Genomic DNA, 14,442 nt, shown 5'->3' on the forward strand with positions numbered 1-14,442 from the left:
AAGTAATTAGTCAGGCCGCTCTGGGTCCTCCTTGTGCCGCTCTCCCAATGGTACACAATGCCTTTTTGTGAACTGACCAGCCTTTATTTATATTTTTAGATTATTTGAGGGGATTGACTTTATTGCATTTATTATTTATTTATTCTGTGTGTGTGTGCACGCACGCATGTGCATGCACAATTGTCACAGCTTGCACATGGAGGAACTTGTAGGAGGTAGTTCCCAGCTTCCACAATGCAGGTTGCTTAGGTTCTAGGGCTTGGTGGCACTTTGGCCTGCTGAGCTATCCCAGCAGGCACAACCCACCTTCTTTTAAAATCACAAATTCTTATTTAACTGGGCATAGTGATGCACACTTGTAATCCCAGCACTTGGGAGGCAGAAGCAGAAAGGTTTGGGTCCAGCCTGGATGCCATAGGAAATCTCATCTCAAATTCCCCTTCAACAAGAATTCATATTTAGGGACTGGAGAGATGGCTCAGCCCCAAAGAGCACTTGCTGCCTGTCCAAAGGACCACAGTTCATTGCCAGCACCCATATCAGGTGGCTCACAACCTCCTGTAACTTCAGCTCCAGGGGAGCCAACACTGTCTTCCAGCCTCCCTGGACACCCACACTCATACACAGACATAATCTCAGACACACATCTCTCTTAAAAAAGAATTCATAGTCAAAGGAAATGTTTCATTCTCACAAAGGTAAAAGGGGCCCGAAGTATGAATTTTTGTCTAGCCAGCCTCACCCAGGCCTGCTTGGCCTTGTGTTTTGAGCAAAGGCAAGAATGAGTGAGATGTTAAGGCTTGGTCAGCACCGATTTGAGCTTGTCTCTCTCGTGCTTGGAAGGATGAAAGAGCCATTGAAGAGAGACTACATGAGAAGAGAGTACAGAAGGCCTAGCTTCTCCCTGTGTGATGGTCCCTAAAGTGCTGCTTAAAACCAAAGTTATTTTAGAGAATACATTGTTCCTGCCAAGTTCTAAGCAAGAAGGGAGGTTCATTTTCTTTTTGAGGGAGCCTGTGCTCTCCCACCATGGGGGGGGCAGGGCCGGTGTGAGCTGTTTCAGCTGGGTGGGGGGCAATCTGGATTTGTCCAGTGGCTTGCCCCATGGATCTGGATTTTTTCTTTCTTTCTTTTTGCTTTGCTTTGCTTTTTTTTTTTTTTTTTTTTTTTTTTTTTTTTTTTTTTTTTTTTTTGCCTGCTCGTTGTGGCCAGGGTTTAAATGAACCACTACGGGGAAGGCAAGCAGTGGTTTTGTGGATCCTGGCCTGAGAACTCTGGTTTCTTGTCTTTGCAGACTCTGAAGAAAGCTCTCTTCATGCTGAGAGAGCTCACTCACACCTTCAGGTGAGGCACTATCCCACAGTCCTGCCTCCTGGGCCCTTTGGGATCAGACCATGGGACTGGGTGTGTGCAGGATGTCTTCTCAGAGATGTCCCAGGGCAGAGTCCCTGGTTTGAGGTTTGTCTTCTAAGTGAGTTGAAGATCAAGACACAGAAACCAGGTCCCTCTTGCAGGTCTACAGGCCAAGAGTGCATTAGTCACATGGCCAAGGAAGGCCAGAATGTGGTGTGACCCAGTGGGCATGGGAGCGTAGGCTGTCCCTGCAGACCACAGCTACACTGTACATCGCCACACATCCTGAGTCTCATATGTGTTCTTCTTGGCAGGTATGCCGTGTTTGGCCTTGGCTCCAGCATGTACCCTCAGTTCTGCGCCTTTGCTCATGACATTGACCAGAAACTGTCCCAGCTGGGAGCCTCTCAGCTTGCCCTGACAGGAGAAGGGGATGAACTCAGTGGGCAAGAGGATGCCTTCCGCAGCTGGGCTGTGCAAACCTTCCGGGTCAGTTCCCAGGCAGACAGGATGTAATGCATTCACACCAAACACATGACTTCCCGGGGGTCATGACATCTGCCAAGTGTAAGCTAGGGCTATGGGCCTGATGTCTCAGGCCAAAGCTGCTATCCCCAACCCCCACCCTACCAAGAAGAGTGTCACTCTTGGTGTGTGGCTCCAGGTGGGAGAAGGTGGCTTATCAACTCCCTGTCCTGAACTTCTGACTTGGCTTTCCTACTTGGCCACCTCTTAACAATGGCATCTTGCTTCAGTCTCCCAGCTCTACAGAGGTAGGGATAGGGACCACACGGCTGATCTCTTATGACCTGGCTATTATCTCCTCAAATCTTTACTTTTGGGATTCTGCCCTGCTGATGGAGGGAACATAACTCTGAAGTGAAGGGACAGCAATTGGAAGCCTTGAAGACTTGTTTCCAAGACTTGAACCTCCTCCATGAGGTTTTCTGTCAGGATAGGGAAGCCCTGGATCTCCCTCTCTATGTGGGAAGAGGAAAAGACTATGATAGCAGCTTTAATATTCATTATAATAGCAATAGCCGATGTGAAGCAAGCCTGGGCTTCTCTGAGCTCCTTTGATCTCCATCAAATGACACACTTAAGAGTTTGGGGATGCATCCATTCAGTGAAGGGTGGTGGTGATGATGACGAATGCTACTCTGCCTAACTTTCCAGACAGCCTGTGAGACGTTTGATGTCCGAAGCAAACATCACATTCAGATTCCGAAACGCTACACTTCCAATGCAGTCTGGGAGCCACAGCAATACAGGCTCACCCAGAGCCCAGAGCCCTTAGACCTCAACAAAGGTAACAGCCCCTCTGCACCTACTGGCCTTTCCTGCCTGAGTTGAAGCTATCTGAGCCCCGAACCAGTTGTTAAGAAACCCACCATGTCCTTCTGAACAAAGGCTATCAGCTGGAACTGCCAGGTGTCTGTCTCCCTGGCTACAGGGCCTATTGGTACAGGGCTTCAGGCTCCGAGGAAAAGGTTGTCAGAAGGAAGCCCTGAGAGAGTGGTGGTGAGAGAGGGGGCCAGCATCAGAGGGTGGGTGGTGCGGGCAACCCTGCCAGGCACTGTGCCAGCCTCTCGACTCACATGAACTGTCCTATGACACTTGTCCTGCCACTTGGCCTGTGACAAATCAGAGAAGTTACAGCTCAAGGAAATGAATTGAGTGGTAGCTTATGGGGGACAGGGGGGTTGGAGTCAGCCTTCCAAAGGGAGCCACATGCCATGAAGAAGGCTTCTGGGGCTGACTCAGGGCAGCAGTCAGTGGCTCAGCTCTGTCCATCCTGGATGACAAACTCAGTTCCTCGAGTCCAGACATCATAACGGTATCTGCATGTTAGGACATGCCTAGTCTTACCTCTGCTGTGGTCTGTGAATCCCAAATCCCTAAACCACATAGGTGCCTGAGACTGTGTGTTTTAACATCTAAACTGAATTTCCCAGTACTTCTCAACCTCAAAGCCGCTGTTCATCTGGGATCTTTTGTTCCCTGCCACCACCACCCCTTTGTGTGTATGTGGAGGCAGGTGGCAGAGAGAGGATCTCATGTAGCCTAGACTGGTCTAAATTTGTGACCAAGAATGGCCTTGAACTCCTGATCTTCCTCCCTCCACCTCCAAGTGCTGGCATCACAGACTTGGGTCACCACATCCAGCCAGGCCCAGGGTCTTTCTTTACTGTGATTCATAAGTAGTGGGGAAGGAAAACCTAACAGTCTGGCTTCAGAACAGCAAGAGCAAGGGAAGCCTGCAGGGATAATCCACTTAGCATACAGGGATTCCCCCACCATAGCACAGGGGCTCCCCCCTGCCCCCATAGCAAGGAGCCCTGTACCATCCCATCTCTGTCTCCCCAGCTCTCAGCAGTATACACGCCAAGAACGTGTTCACCATGAGGGTGAAATCCCAGCAGAATCTGCAGAGTGGGAAGTCCAGGTAAAGATGACAGGGATGCCTGGCTGGTGGGTGGGCAGGGAGGTCTTATTGGTGTTCCAAGACTGCTCTGGGCTGAATAAAGGCCCAGAGCAAGTCAGTCAGTACATAGGGAACGGAGACGTGCTTGCCGAGGAAGCTGTCTTCAGGACCAGCTTCTCTGCTAGTCCTTAGCACCTCTGCCTTTGCCCAGTTTGGGAACCAGGTGTCTACCTCACTGGCTCTTCCACCTCTCTGAACTCTCACTAAAGGGAGTGAGCAGGGACATCCAGACCATTTGAGTCTTCAGACCTTTTGTGAGAATATTTGAGAAGGATGGAAATCTCCCAGCCAGGTAGAAGAGGGAGGTGGCAGGAGAGCACCTATCCTGAGGAAGACAGCAGTTACCCGGGCCTCTCTTTTTCTTCTGTAGCCGGACCACCCTCCTCGTCCAACTCTCCTTCGAGGGCAGCCGAGGCCCCAGCTACCTGCCTGGGGAACACCTTGGGATTTTCCCAAGTAACCAGGTGGCTTTGGTCCAGGGAATCTTGGAGCGAGTTGTGGATTGTCCTTCACTGCACCAAACCGTGTGCCTGGAGGTGCTGGATGAGAGCGGTGAGTCCCTGGCCCCCAGAAAAACCTGCTCCCCTCACTCCCATCCCTGAGGACTAGGGCTGTCTGTCCTGGTGTACTCCAGTCTCAGCTTATGGGAGAAACTCCACTGATAGTGAGGCCTCCATGAGTATGCCTCCTGCCTCACAGGAGGCATCAGAGAAGCAAAACCTGGCAGTGTCCACCACCACCCGGGGGGAAAGTGTTCATTACCATCCCTGAGAAAGTGAGTCATCCTGAAAGTTATTAAAAAGAGACTTGAGGCATCCTTGGGGTTGTAAGGATGCAGATGTAACCCAGATGAGATGCCACTAATAATACAGCCCTTTTCTCCAGAAGGAAGTGAGGGGAGGGGAGAATAATAAAAATAACAGGCTTACATGCAGTAAACACCTGTGGACCCAGCACCATGCCAACCATTTCCCAAGTGTGGTTTTCCTCATTGCTGGTGCCAGCCCAGCCTTTGTTGTTCTGTTTCTCAAGGAAGCAGCCAGAGGCCATAGGGTTCAGACACTGAACTGGAAAGTGGGGAGCCAGTTTGAACCTGGGTCTGCTGGCCCCAGATCATGCTGTGACTGCTCTGCAAGTTGTCTCTCGGGACCCCTGAAGCCTGGCCACCTCAATTAATACTGATCTATCCACCTGGAGCCTCTTGATTTAATACCACAAGGGACTGCAGCCATCAACCTTTCTCTAAATGAGCATCTAGCCTCTGGGACACACATCAGTCTCCAATGGACTTAGCACTATGAGTTTGTAGTTCACTTGAGGATGTCAGAGATACAACTAGGGGCCACAGAAAGATGTGGTTAGTTTGTCAGGACAATGACAATATGGATGCCCATGTGGGAGCAATTTATCAGCTGGCCCTAGCAGCCCTGTCTCAGCACCAATGCCTGATCTTTGCTCTTTCTGGGACCAAGATGCCATAGTCTTCCCGTCCTTAAAACTGGAGGTTAGGAGTCTTCTAAGGACCCAAATCGGGCCTTTTCCCATCCTGACACCTCCCTTCCTTCCATTCAGGCAGCTACTGGGTCAAGGACAAGAGGCTGCCCCCCTGCTCGCTCAGCCAAGCCCTCACCTACTTCCTGGACATCACTACCCCTCCCACCCAGCTGCAGCTCCACAAGCTGGCCCGCCTGGCCACAGACGACGCTGAAAGGCAGAGGCTGGAGGCCCTGTGTCAGGTGAGGATCTGGCTGGTGGGTGAGACAGGGGCATTTCACAGAGCAGAGGGACCTCTCAGACCATCCTCCCGAGTCCCTAGGTGTGACTTGTCTGTGTCTGCTGCCCCTCTCTATTTCACAGTAGTACCGAATGAATGAGTTTCTCTGGGAGTCAGTATGATGTGTCCTATATTCATGACTTGCCCCATTTCTGTGACAAAATACACAACAGAGGCAACTTAAGGAAAAGAGGGTCCAGTCCATCATCGTGGGGAATCATGACAGCAGGGTGGCTGGTCACTTCACTTCCGGAGAGAGGAAGCAGAGAAAGAGATGCAGATACCCCACTCACTTTCTCCTTGTCATTTAGTCTGGCGCCTCAATCCATGGGAATTCCTGGTGGGTCTTCCCCAGTTAAACCTCTAGAAACACCCACACAGAAGTGTGTTTCCATGGTGATCCTAAATCCAGTCACATTCACAGGGAAGAGTAGTCAACTCATAAGCAAAGCGCACTTCCCTGGACCATGCCCCATGGAGGGGCAGCCTCCATGGATAGCCTTTGTCTTCCCAAATGTGGAACATATTTAACCGTGGGTCAATGGATGGCAGATGAGGAGCTGAGTTAGTGAGCTAATGGAGTGACGCAGTTGTCTTTGTCAAAGGCACTGGACACATTATCACTACCTCAACATCCCTGTGTGAAAAGCTCCACAAGGACTAAGGCTAAGCTAGAAGGGACATCTAGACATGACTTGAACAGAGATCCAATGGGTTCCAAATTATAGTATAATAAGAAAGTGAACTAAGCTGGACACGGTGGTACATGCCTGTGATCCCAGCACTCAGGAGGCTGAGGCAGGAGGATAGTGAGTTAGAAACCAGTCTGCGCCAACAAAAGCATTCAAGGCCATTCTGGGTTATATAGCAAGACTGACCATGCCTTCACTCCCCTCCCCAAAGAAAGTGGGCATTGAGTCCTGCCTATGAGCTGCTAATATTGGGGAGGCTTTTGTGTTTTGATTTTTGTTGCTTGTTCTTGGTTTTGTTTTTGTCCTTGTTTTATGAGCATGAGGGGTTGGCCTCAGGCCTTCTCACATGCCAGGTAAGTGCTCTACCACTGAGACAAGCTCTCAACTCTCCTCTTATTTTTTATTCTGAGGCAGGGTCTCAACTAAGTTAGCCAGACTAGCCGTCGACTCAGTCTGTAGCCCATGCTGGCCTTGAACTTGGAATCCTCGTACCTCAGCCTTCTGACTATGTGGGACTGCGATACCATCTTTATCCTACCTACAATATATTTCTAAGCATATACTGGCTGCCCCAGGTCCGTGCTTCTTCTCCCAAGATAGTGGCCTCAGCACCCTGGACAGCGCCAGTCATTGTCCATGTTTGTGGAGTGAATGGCTGAATACTGGGTGGGACAGCTCCTTCCCCTACACACGGCAGGTGCCCCAAACCCTCACATTGCCCTTGGCTTTCAGTCTTCAGAGTACAATGACTGGAAGTTCAGAAACAACCCCACGTTCCTGGAGGTGCTGGAAGAGTTCCCGTCGCTTCGCGTGCCTGCTGCCTTCCTGCTGTCGCAGCTCCCCATTCTGAAGCCCCGCTACTACTCCATCAGCTCCTCCCAGGACCACACCCCCTCAGAGGTCCATCTCACTGTGGCCGTGGTCACCTATCGGACCCGAGGTGAGGCAGGCAGACTCTGATGTCATCTGCACCTGTTACGTCTAGGGCAGCCCTGCTAGCTTGCTTTCTGCTGCTGTGACAGACAGGTACCATGGCCACCTCCACTACAAGTTAGGAGAAGAAGGGGTTTGTTTAGCTTACAGGTCACAGTCCATCACCAAGGGAAATCAAGGCAGGAGCTTGAAGCAGAAGCCATGGAGGGACGTTGCTTACTGGCTTGTCCCCTCTGGCTTGCCCAACTAACTTCCTTATACAACTAAGGACCACCTGCCCAGGGACAGACTGTCCTCCATCAATTAGCAGTCAGGAAAATGCCCCACAGACATGCCCATGGGCAAGTCTGGCAATTCCTCAATTGAGGGTCCCTCTTCCTGGGTGTGTCAAGTTGATGGCCAATATTAATCACCCTGGCAGCAGTTCAACACCTCGGAGTTTTGGTCTTTATTGGCTACATGGTGCAGTGGCAGCCACCTTCGAGGGTTATCAGTAATGTGGGAAGCTGTGTAGGGTGCACTTTTAGCATGAAGCTCACCCCTTTGTTTGCCATCCATAACTGAGAGATGACTTCCATGTGCATTTTACAGGGGAGGAAAAAGAGGCATGGAGTGCTTAACTCACTTGTTCCAAGTCACCCTGTTAATAACTAGAGATTAGAGACAGGGAGTCTAGCTCTGAATCTAAGTGCTGGACCACTGTTACAGTCTCTGACTATTGAATAGGCTCAGATGTGAAGAGCCTTGAACTCTTGGGGAACCCAGTTATTCCTGGCCATCCTAATGATGTAGCCCAAGGCAGGGAGTTTTTGTATAGATTGTTCACTCCCACGATGCTCTCATTCTGTGATGGCTATGTCCCATCTCCATGATGGGGGCCACACAGAGTGTGGAAACTGCCCACAGACCCTGCTCTCATAGAGTAGCCATAAAGACAGTAAAGAGTTCAGGCATGGAAATACTTAGAGATATGGCTGTGTAGGTGCCCATAGGCAATGGGGGAGTGAGTGGGGAGTGTGTGGTTACCATAGACTAGGAGATCCAGTGTTCTGTCCACTTAGCCTTGGATCCTGCACTGGGTGGGCTCGGCTCCCTGTTCTAATGTCTGTAACTGAGCTCTGTCTGGGCTGGAAGAGCTGGGAAGGGTCTGTATCTCAGAGCCTTCTCTTCTTAGCACAGAGCACATTTTCTAAATACTAGGCAGAGCCTGTAGACTGACCACACCTCATCATTGGGTGAACCCTGAGAAGGCAGATTTATGCAAGACAGAACCAAAGGATTATTCAAGTTGCTGGAGGCCTCCTTTACGTGTCTGGTCATGCGGCAGTTAATGTAACCCAGAGGAAACTGGGGTACCTACAAGTCTGGGAATGGCTGCTGGGGAATCCTGAGACACTAGAAGAGGCTGTGGGGGTTGGGGAGGGTGGAAGACCCATCTCTCATCCAGGGCTCCTACTGGCAAAAGCCTCCTTCATGAGGCCACTCTGGTGGCGAGCCCTGGGGGATCACGTCACACTGATGTGGGAAGAGCCTTGGCAAGGCTGCTGAGAGAGCCCCTAGACAAATACTTGGGAGATGCTCTAGAGCAGTGGTCCTCAACCTTCCTAATAGCGTGACCCTTTAATACAGTTCCTCATGTTGTGGTGATAAAATTATTTTTATTGTTTCTTCATAACTGTAATTTTGCTACTGTTATGAATCTTAATGTTAATTCTGATATACAGCCCCTATGACAGGGTCATTTGACCCTTGAAGGGGTTGTGACCCACAGGTTGAGAACCACTGCTTTAGATCAAGAGTGAGGGACATCAGCATGGACGTGCGTCCATCATGACTTTAGTCACCTGCCCCTTTCTCTTCTCTGTGACTCTGTCTGCAACAGCAATTGCTCATCAGGTCCCTTTCAGCCTTCCCTGCTCTGTGTGGAGAGTTGGGAGAGAAGGTGACTCCTCATTTAGGAACTAGGCACCCAAAAGGGCTTGGCAGTGCAGGAAGAGCACCCAGGTGGGTTGTGTGAAGGCCATGAGAGTTGTTGGTTAGGTCTGTGCTGTCCTTGCAGATGGTCAGGGTCCCCTGCACCATGGTGTCTGCAGCACTTGGATAAGTAGCCTGAAGCCCCAGGACCCAGTGCCCTGTTTTGTGAGAAGGTAAGCACCCACCCAGGGCCCTTTGGAACCCCTGGGGATTCTGCAATACAAGGGAGATTTAGGACTGAGTGCCCCTTAGCCCATAAAGGTTTTGGGGCGAATTCTGGGTCTCCTCATTTTCCATCTGGCTACAAGGTGTAGTGGAGTCCGTGTTGAGGACAATGGGGATGGCTGTGGTGGGGTCCAGAGTACAGTGAGACTGGCCCTTTCTCCAGAGACTTAAGTATGGGGTGAGCCTGAACCTGGGCAGGGAGGATAAAGCTTTGCCCAGGGCTTGGGAATCAATGTTTCTCTTCAACCCTGAGAGTACCACCCTACCAGGTGCTTAGCTCCCCGGCCCATCCTGCGTGTGCTTCTAGTTAGGGTGTCTGAAGACTGAGGTCTCCCTCCTTCTGTCTCCTTGCAGTGTCAGTGGCTTCCAGCTCCCTGAAGACCCCTCCCTGCCTTGCATCCTCATTGGGCCTGGCACGGGCATCGCTCCCTTCCGCAGTTTCTGGCAACAGCGACTCCATGACTCCCAGCACAAAGGTACAGGAACGGAGCATGCTAGTCACCGTGATCTGACCATTACACATGCACATCAAATTATTACACTGTACCCCATAAGTAGGTACACAGATTTGGAGGGTTTGTGTCCTTCCCATTTCATGTCTCCTCCATGTTTCCTTGATCTTTTTAAATGTATTTAGAGAGGTTGCATGTGTCTGGGTGCACATGTGGAGGTCAGAGGTCAACTTGCTTCTCCTCTTCTACCATGTAGGTCCCGGGTGGGGTCAAACTCAATTAGTGGCAAACACCTCTGCCTGCTGAGCCATCTCACCAGCCCATTTTGCTGGGGTTTGGTTTGGTTTTTTGTTTGTTTAATGCTGGCCTTGTCTTCAGTACCATCTATGGAGTAATCCATAGAGTGAGCCTGTGAAGAGGTCTTCAAAGCTAAGAGATGAAATTAATAGATTTTAGATAGAGACATTTTCCTTTCATTCGAGAGATAGCCCCAAAGAAAGGACATCTCTATGCCTGGGATCCTCCGAAGGAGGCTTTTGTAGAACCTTTAGCACTGTTTGACATTTAAGACCATGAAGTCCAGTGCAGTCAAGAGCATTCAGGAGCTTGTTTGGGATGCCATGGACACCCGAGGCCTCAACACCTGCATTTGATGTAGCAGCTGTGTCAGGACACTGTGTCGGGAGAGATGATTTTCACAAAACAAGGCCACAGAATTTCTGATATTTCACTAAAAGAATGCCCTTAGCATGTTAAACACACGCACGCATGCAAGCATGCTACCTACACACACACACACACATACACACACACACACACACACACACACACACACACACACACACACACACACACATTTGAGACAGGGTCTTGCTAGTGTATCCCTGGCTGTACTGAAAATGCCCTACATAGACAAGGTTGGCCTTGCTGCAATCCTCCTGTCCCTGCTTCCCAAGTACTGGCTATAGTGATATTTTAAAAGGAAAAGGTAAAATTAAAATGCAATATGACAAGTAAACGAAAGATCTAGATGTTGACATAATCATAACTGATACTGAACCATATTCTTCAAGAATGCCTCTATTAACTATAAAATGGGGATAATACCAGGTAAAAAATTTACATGTTGGGCACCTGGTGGTCATGTGTCGCCCTCTGGTGGCCATGTTGGTAACTGCACCCTTCTGGGTTCTAAAGGGCTCAAAGGAGGCCGCATGACCTTGGTGTTTGGGTGCCGGCACCCGGAGGAGGACCACCTCTATCGGGAAGAGATGCAGGAGATGGCCCACAAGGGAGTGCTGCACGAGGTGCATACAGCCTACTCCCGGATGCCAGGCAAGCCCAAGGTAAGTGTTGGCATCCCGCACAGCATCAAGTGATAAGAAGAATATTACGATGAGAAGATCAAGCCCAGAATGGTTTGAGAATCACACTGTAGCTTAATCTTCCCCAATGTAGCCAACTGTAGGTGCCCAGCAGACAGGGCTGTGCGGGGAGATGTCCTGTAAATTGGCTTTATGCTCAGCTCAGCAAGACTGGAATGAGGAGCCGATCCCACCAGCGGCCTCAAGTGGGCACTGTGCTCCAGGGGTATGAGCACTCAGTATAGACTCTCAGCTCAGAACCTTGTTCCCTGAGAGCTCCTTGATCCAATTGCTGGACCATGGCCATCTTCTGTGGGAAAGGGACAGAATCCCGACTGACTCCAGGATCTTCTTTATAAATGGGGAGCCTGAGAGCCTATGCCCCGCCCTAAATCAGAGCTGGGACTGCTACATGCTGGGAAGCCCCTTCTTCCTGGGCTACAGGCAGGCAGATCTCAGAGCTCTGGGCAGGGCCACTAGCTTGATGGAGCATCTCTGAAGTGTGGTGGTCTCAGGGAAGATCTGTGGGTTCCGTTGGCCAGGACTGGACAGGACACTTGTGTATCCTGAGTTGAGGTCCTGACCGAAGCCCTCAATGTCCCTCCTCCCCTCCCCATGGCCAGTGTGCCTGACCACAGGGACTTAAGCATTCAGGGCTCGTTCCATGCACTCTGCTTTTAGGTCTACGTTCAAGACATCCTGCAGAAGCAGCTGGCCAACGAGGTACTCAGCGTGCTCCACGGGGAGCAGGGCCACCTCTATGTTTGTGGAGATGTGCGCATGGCTCGGGATGTGGCTACCACCGTGAAGAAGCTGGTGGCCACCAAGATGAACTTGAACGAGGAGCAGGTTGAGGGGTATTTCTTCCAGCTCAAGGTATGGAAGTTGGGGTGGGACCCTAGAAAAGGATATAGGTGAAAGGAGACATGTGACAAGGTCACATGTCATTGGATCATTGGAATCAGAACCAGAGCAGCAGAACTGGGGGTGTCCTGAGACCCTCTGCACCACCGTAGAAACCTGGGGTGCACTGACCGTCTGGGCTACTAGAGGTGGACTTCCCATTCCCAACTGTCTGCTAGCTGAGAAGTTCGACTGGTGTGTTCCTGTTCTCTATCCCCGGAATCAGAGTAGCAGGCTCTGCTCCCCACACCCCTGCAGAAAGTACCCATAGGGCAGAACAGGGCTGTGGACACCAGGGCTGGGAGACCTGTTCCCTACTGGCTATGGAAACATACACTTATTTACAGCAGGCTGCCGGCTGGATGCCCTCATGCCTCTCAGGAAGGACTCTTGGTAGCAGGGCTTGCCTTGATCCGGGTTCTCACCAAGGACTGTCCTGTGACATTTTCTCCCACCCGTCTAAGGGTGTTATGAGGAAAATAACTGTTACTCCGTGTTGTAGAGGGAAGGGGTCCTGGCACTACAGCACTGAGTATGAGCACCCAGGTCCATGGCCTCTCTCCCTCCTCTCTCTGGTTCCCAAAACTGACTGTCAGGCTTCCACTTATATCCTGCATCTGTATTAAGCACCGACTGTTGTTATCTTGCAAAAGCACACTACTATGTGTAGAGATTAAGAAGCAGTTAACAAAACGGGTAAAAATAATTGCCCTAGGGCATGATAGTGCTCACCTGCCATCCCAGCACTAGGGCCACAGGCTCCAAGGAGCAAGTATTCAAGATCATCCCTTGGTTACACAGTCAGTTCAAGGCCAGCCTGGGCTACGTAAGATCCTGTACCAAAAACAAAAGAGCAAAAGTCAGCCTAAATGGAGCTTACATTCTAGCAGGGTTGATAAACAACCAAAAACCAAAAACCACACAGACTGTGCACTGCTTCCCGTGAGAACTGAGCAGAACAGTGGCTCAGAGAATGGGTGTGCATCATTTTAATGAAGATGTTTGCAGAAGGGGGTTACTGGGAGGTGACAGCTGAGAAAAATACCTGGAGAAGGTAAGGAAGAAGCCTTGTGCATACTCGAGACAGAGGTCTAGGCTGTTCTGCTGGGGGAGCAGCATGGACAAAGGTCCTGGGGTGCAGATCATTCTGACACATGTGATGGCCAGCAAGGACGTCATGGATGCTTCCCAAATGTGTTCAGTGTGTATCAGATGTGTTCATGGATCTTTGACATCAAAAGGGTTATAAGGGGCTGGAGGGGCAGAGGCGCTGCATACCTGCAAGCCCCAAGGCTTTGGGGAAACTGAGGCAGATGAGTGATGAGTGCAAATCAGTATGGGTGGGTATCTAGGGCTGCAGAGATGGCTCAGCATTTAAAAGTATATACTGTTCTTGAAGAGGATGACCTGACTGTAACTTCAGTTCTAGGGGATGTGATGTTCTCTTCTGGCCTCTGAGGGCACTCAGGTACACACACACACACACACACACACACACACACACAGAGAGAGAGAGAGAGAGAGAGAGAGAGAGAGAGAGAGAGAGAGAGAGAGAGAGAGAGAGAGAGAGAATAAAACCGTAGCCAGACATGGTGGCACATGGTCACTTTTAATCCCTGCACTCAGGAGGCAGAAGCAGGAAAACAAGAGCTGGAGGTGTAGCTCAGCCCTTGCTTAGCATATGAGAGACCCCGTCTGCCCTTTAGCACCAAGGAAAAATAGATCCCAAGGTCAGATAATTTGGAACACATGTCCAGGTCCACAAAGAGCAACAGGTGGCTTTCCTGTAAGATTTCTCAGAGCCCTCAGCCTGCTGCTCTGTGCTCTGACTTCAAGGCCTTAGGAAAGGGAAGCACGCACAGCCTGCCCCACACATGCTGACCTCAAAGCACTCATCCTCTGGCATAGTGTGAATGAACACTAGGCAGGTGGTGGAACCACCATCCATCCATGAAGAGGCTGAGGTGGGCCACACGCAGTACGGAGGAGAAACTGAACCTAGGTGTGATGGCAGCGAGCCAGACAAGCAGGAAGGCACAGACAGGGCTAGTGAGTGCCTGTGTCACCAGGAAGCTGTTGCAGCCCTGGGGTTTTATGCAGCCTAGACATGGGAACTGAGAGGTTCCCGTGTCCAGCAGAGCTGACCCCTTGGCCTCTGTTTCCCTTCATAGAGCCAGAAACGTTATCATGAAGACATCTTCAGCGCAGTCTTCTCCTATGGGGTGAAAAACAGCAGCGCCTTGGAGCAGCCCAAAAGCACAAGGCTCTGACAGCCTAGGAGTCACAG

General features: G+C 50.6%; 1 protein-coding gene across 2 annotated transcripts in view; it reads left to right on the forward strand.

Annotated features, from left to right (window-relative positions):
- Positions 1-14,425, forward strand: part of Nos2 (nitric oxide synthase 2) — a 37,292-nt gene extending 22,867 nt beyond the window's left edge. For both annotated transcript variants that reach the window (XM_027426557.2, XM_035447753.1), the window contains 12 exons: positions 1,295-1,344; positions 1,668-1,842; positions 2,530-2,662; positions 3,721-3,799; positions 4,209-4,390; positions 5,411-5,574; positions 7,037-7,244; positions 9,297-9,384; positions 9,791-9,912; positions 11,086-11,234; positions 11,934-12,128; positions 14,327-14,425. In XM_027426557.2, coding sequence (XP_027282358.2) covers positions 1,295-1,344; positions 1,668-1,842; positions 2,530-2,662; positions 3,721-3,799; positions 4,209-4,390; positions 5,411-5,574; positions 7,037-7,244; positions 9,297-9,384; positions 9,791-9,912; positions 11,086-11,234; positions 11,934-12,128; positions 14,327-14,425 — 1,644 coding nt within the window. The remainder of the gene's footprint in view (positions 1-1,294; positions 1,345-1,667; positions 1,843-2,529; positions 2,663-3,720; positions 3,800-4,208; positions 4,391-5,410; positions 5,575-7,036; positions 7,245-9,296; positions 9,385-9,790; positions 9,913-11,085; positions 11,235-11,933; positions 12,129-14,326) is intronic.
- Positions 14,426-14,442: the final 17 nt, after the last annotated feature.

This window comes from Cricetulus griseus, chromosome 7 (assembly GCF_003668045.3).
Source record: "Cricetulus griseus strain 17A/GY chromosome 7, alternate assembly CriGri-PICRH-1.0, whole genome shotgun sequence".
Lineage (NCBI taxonomy): Eukaryota > Metazoa > Chordata > Mammalia > Rodentia > Cricetidae > Cricetulus > Cricetulus griseus.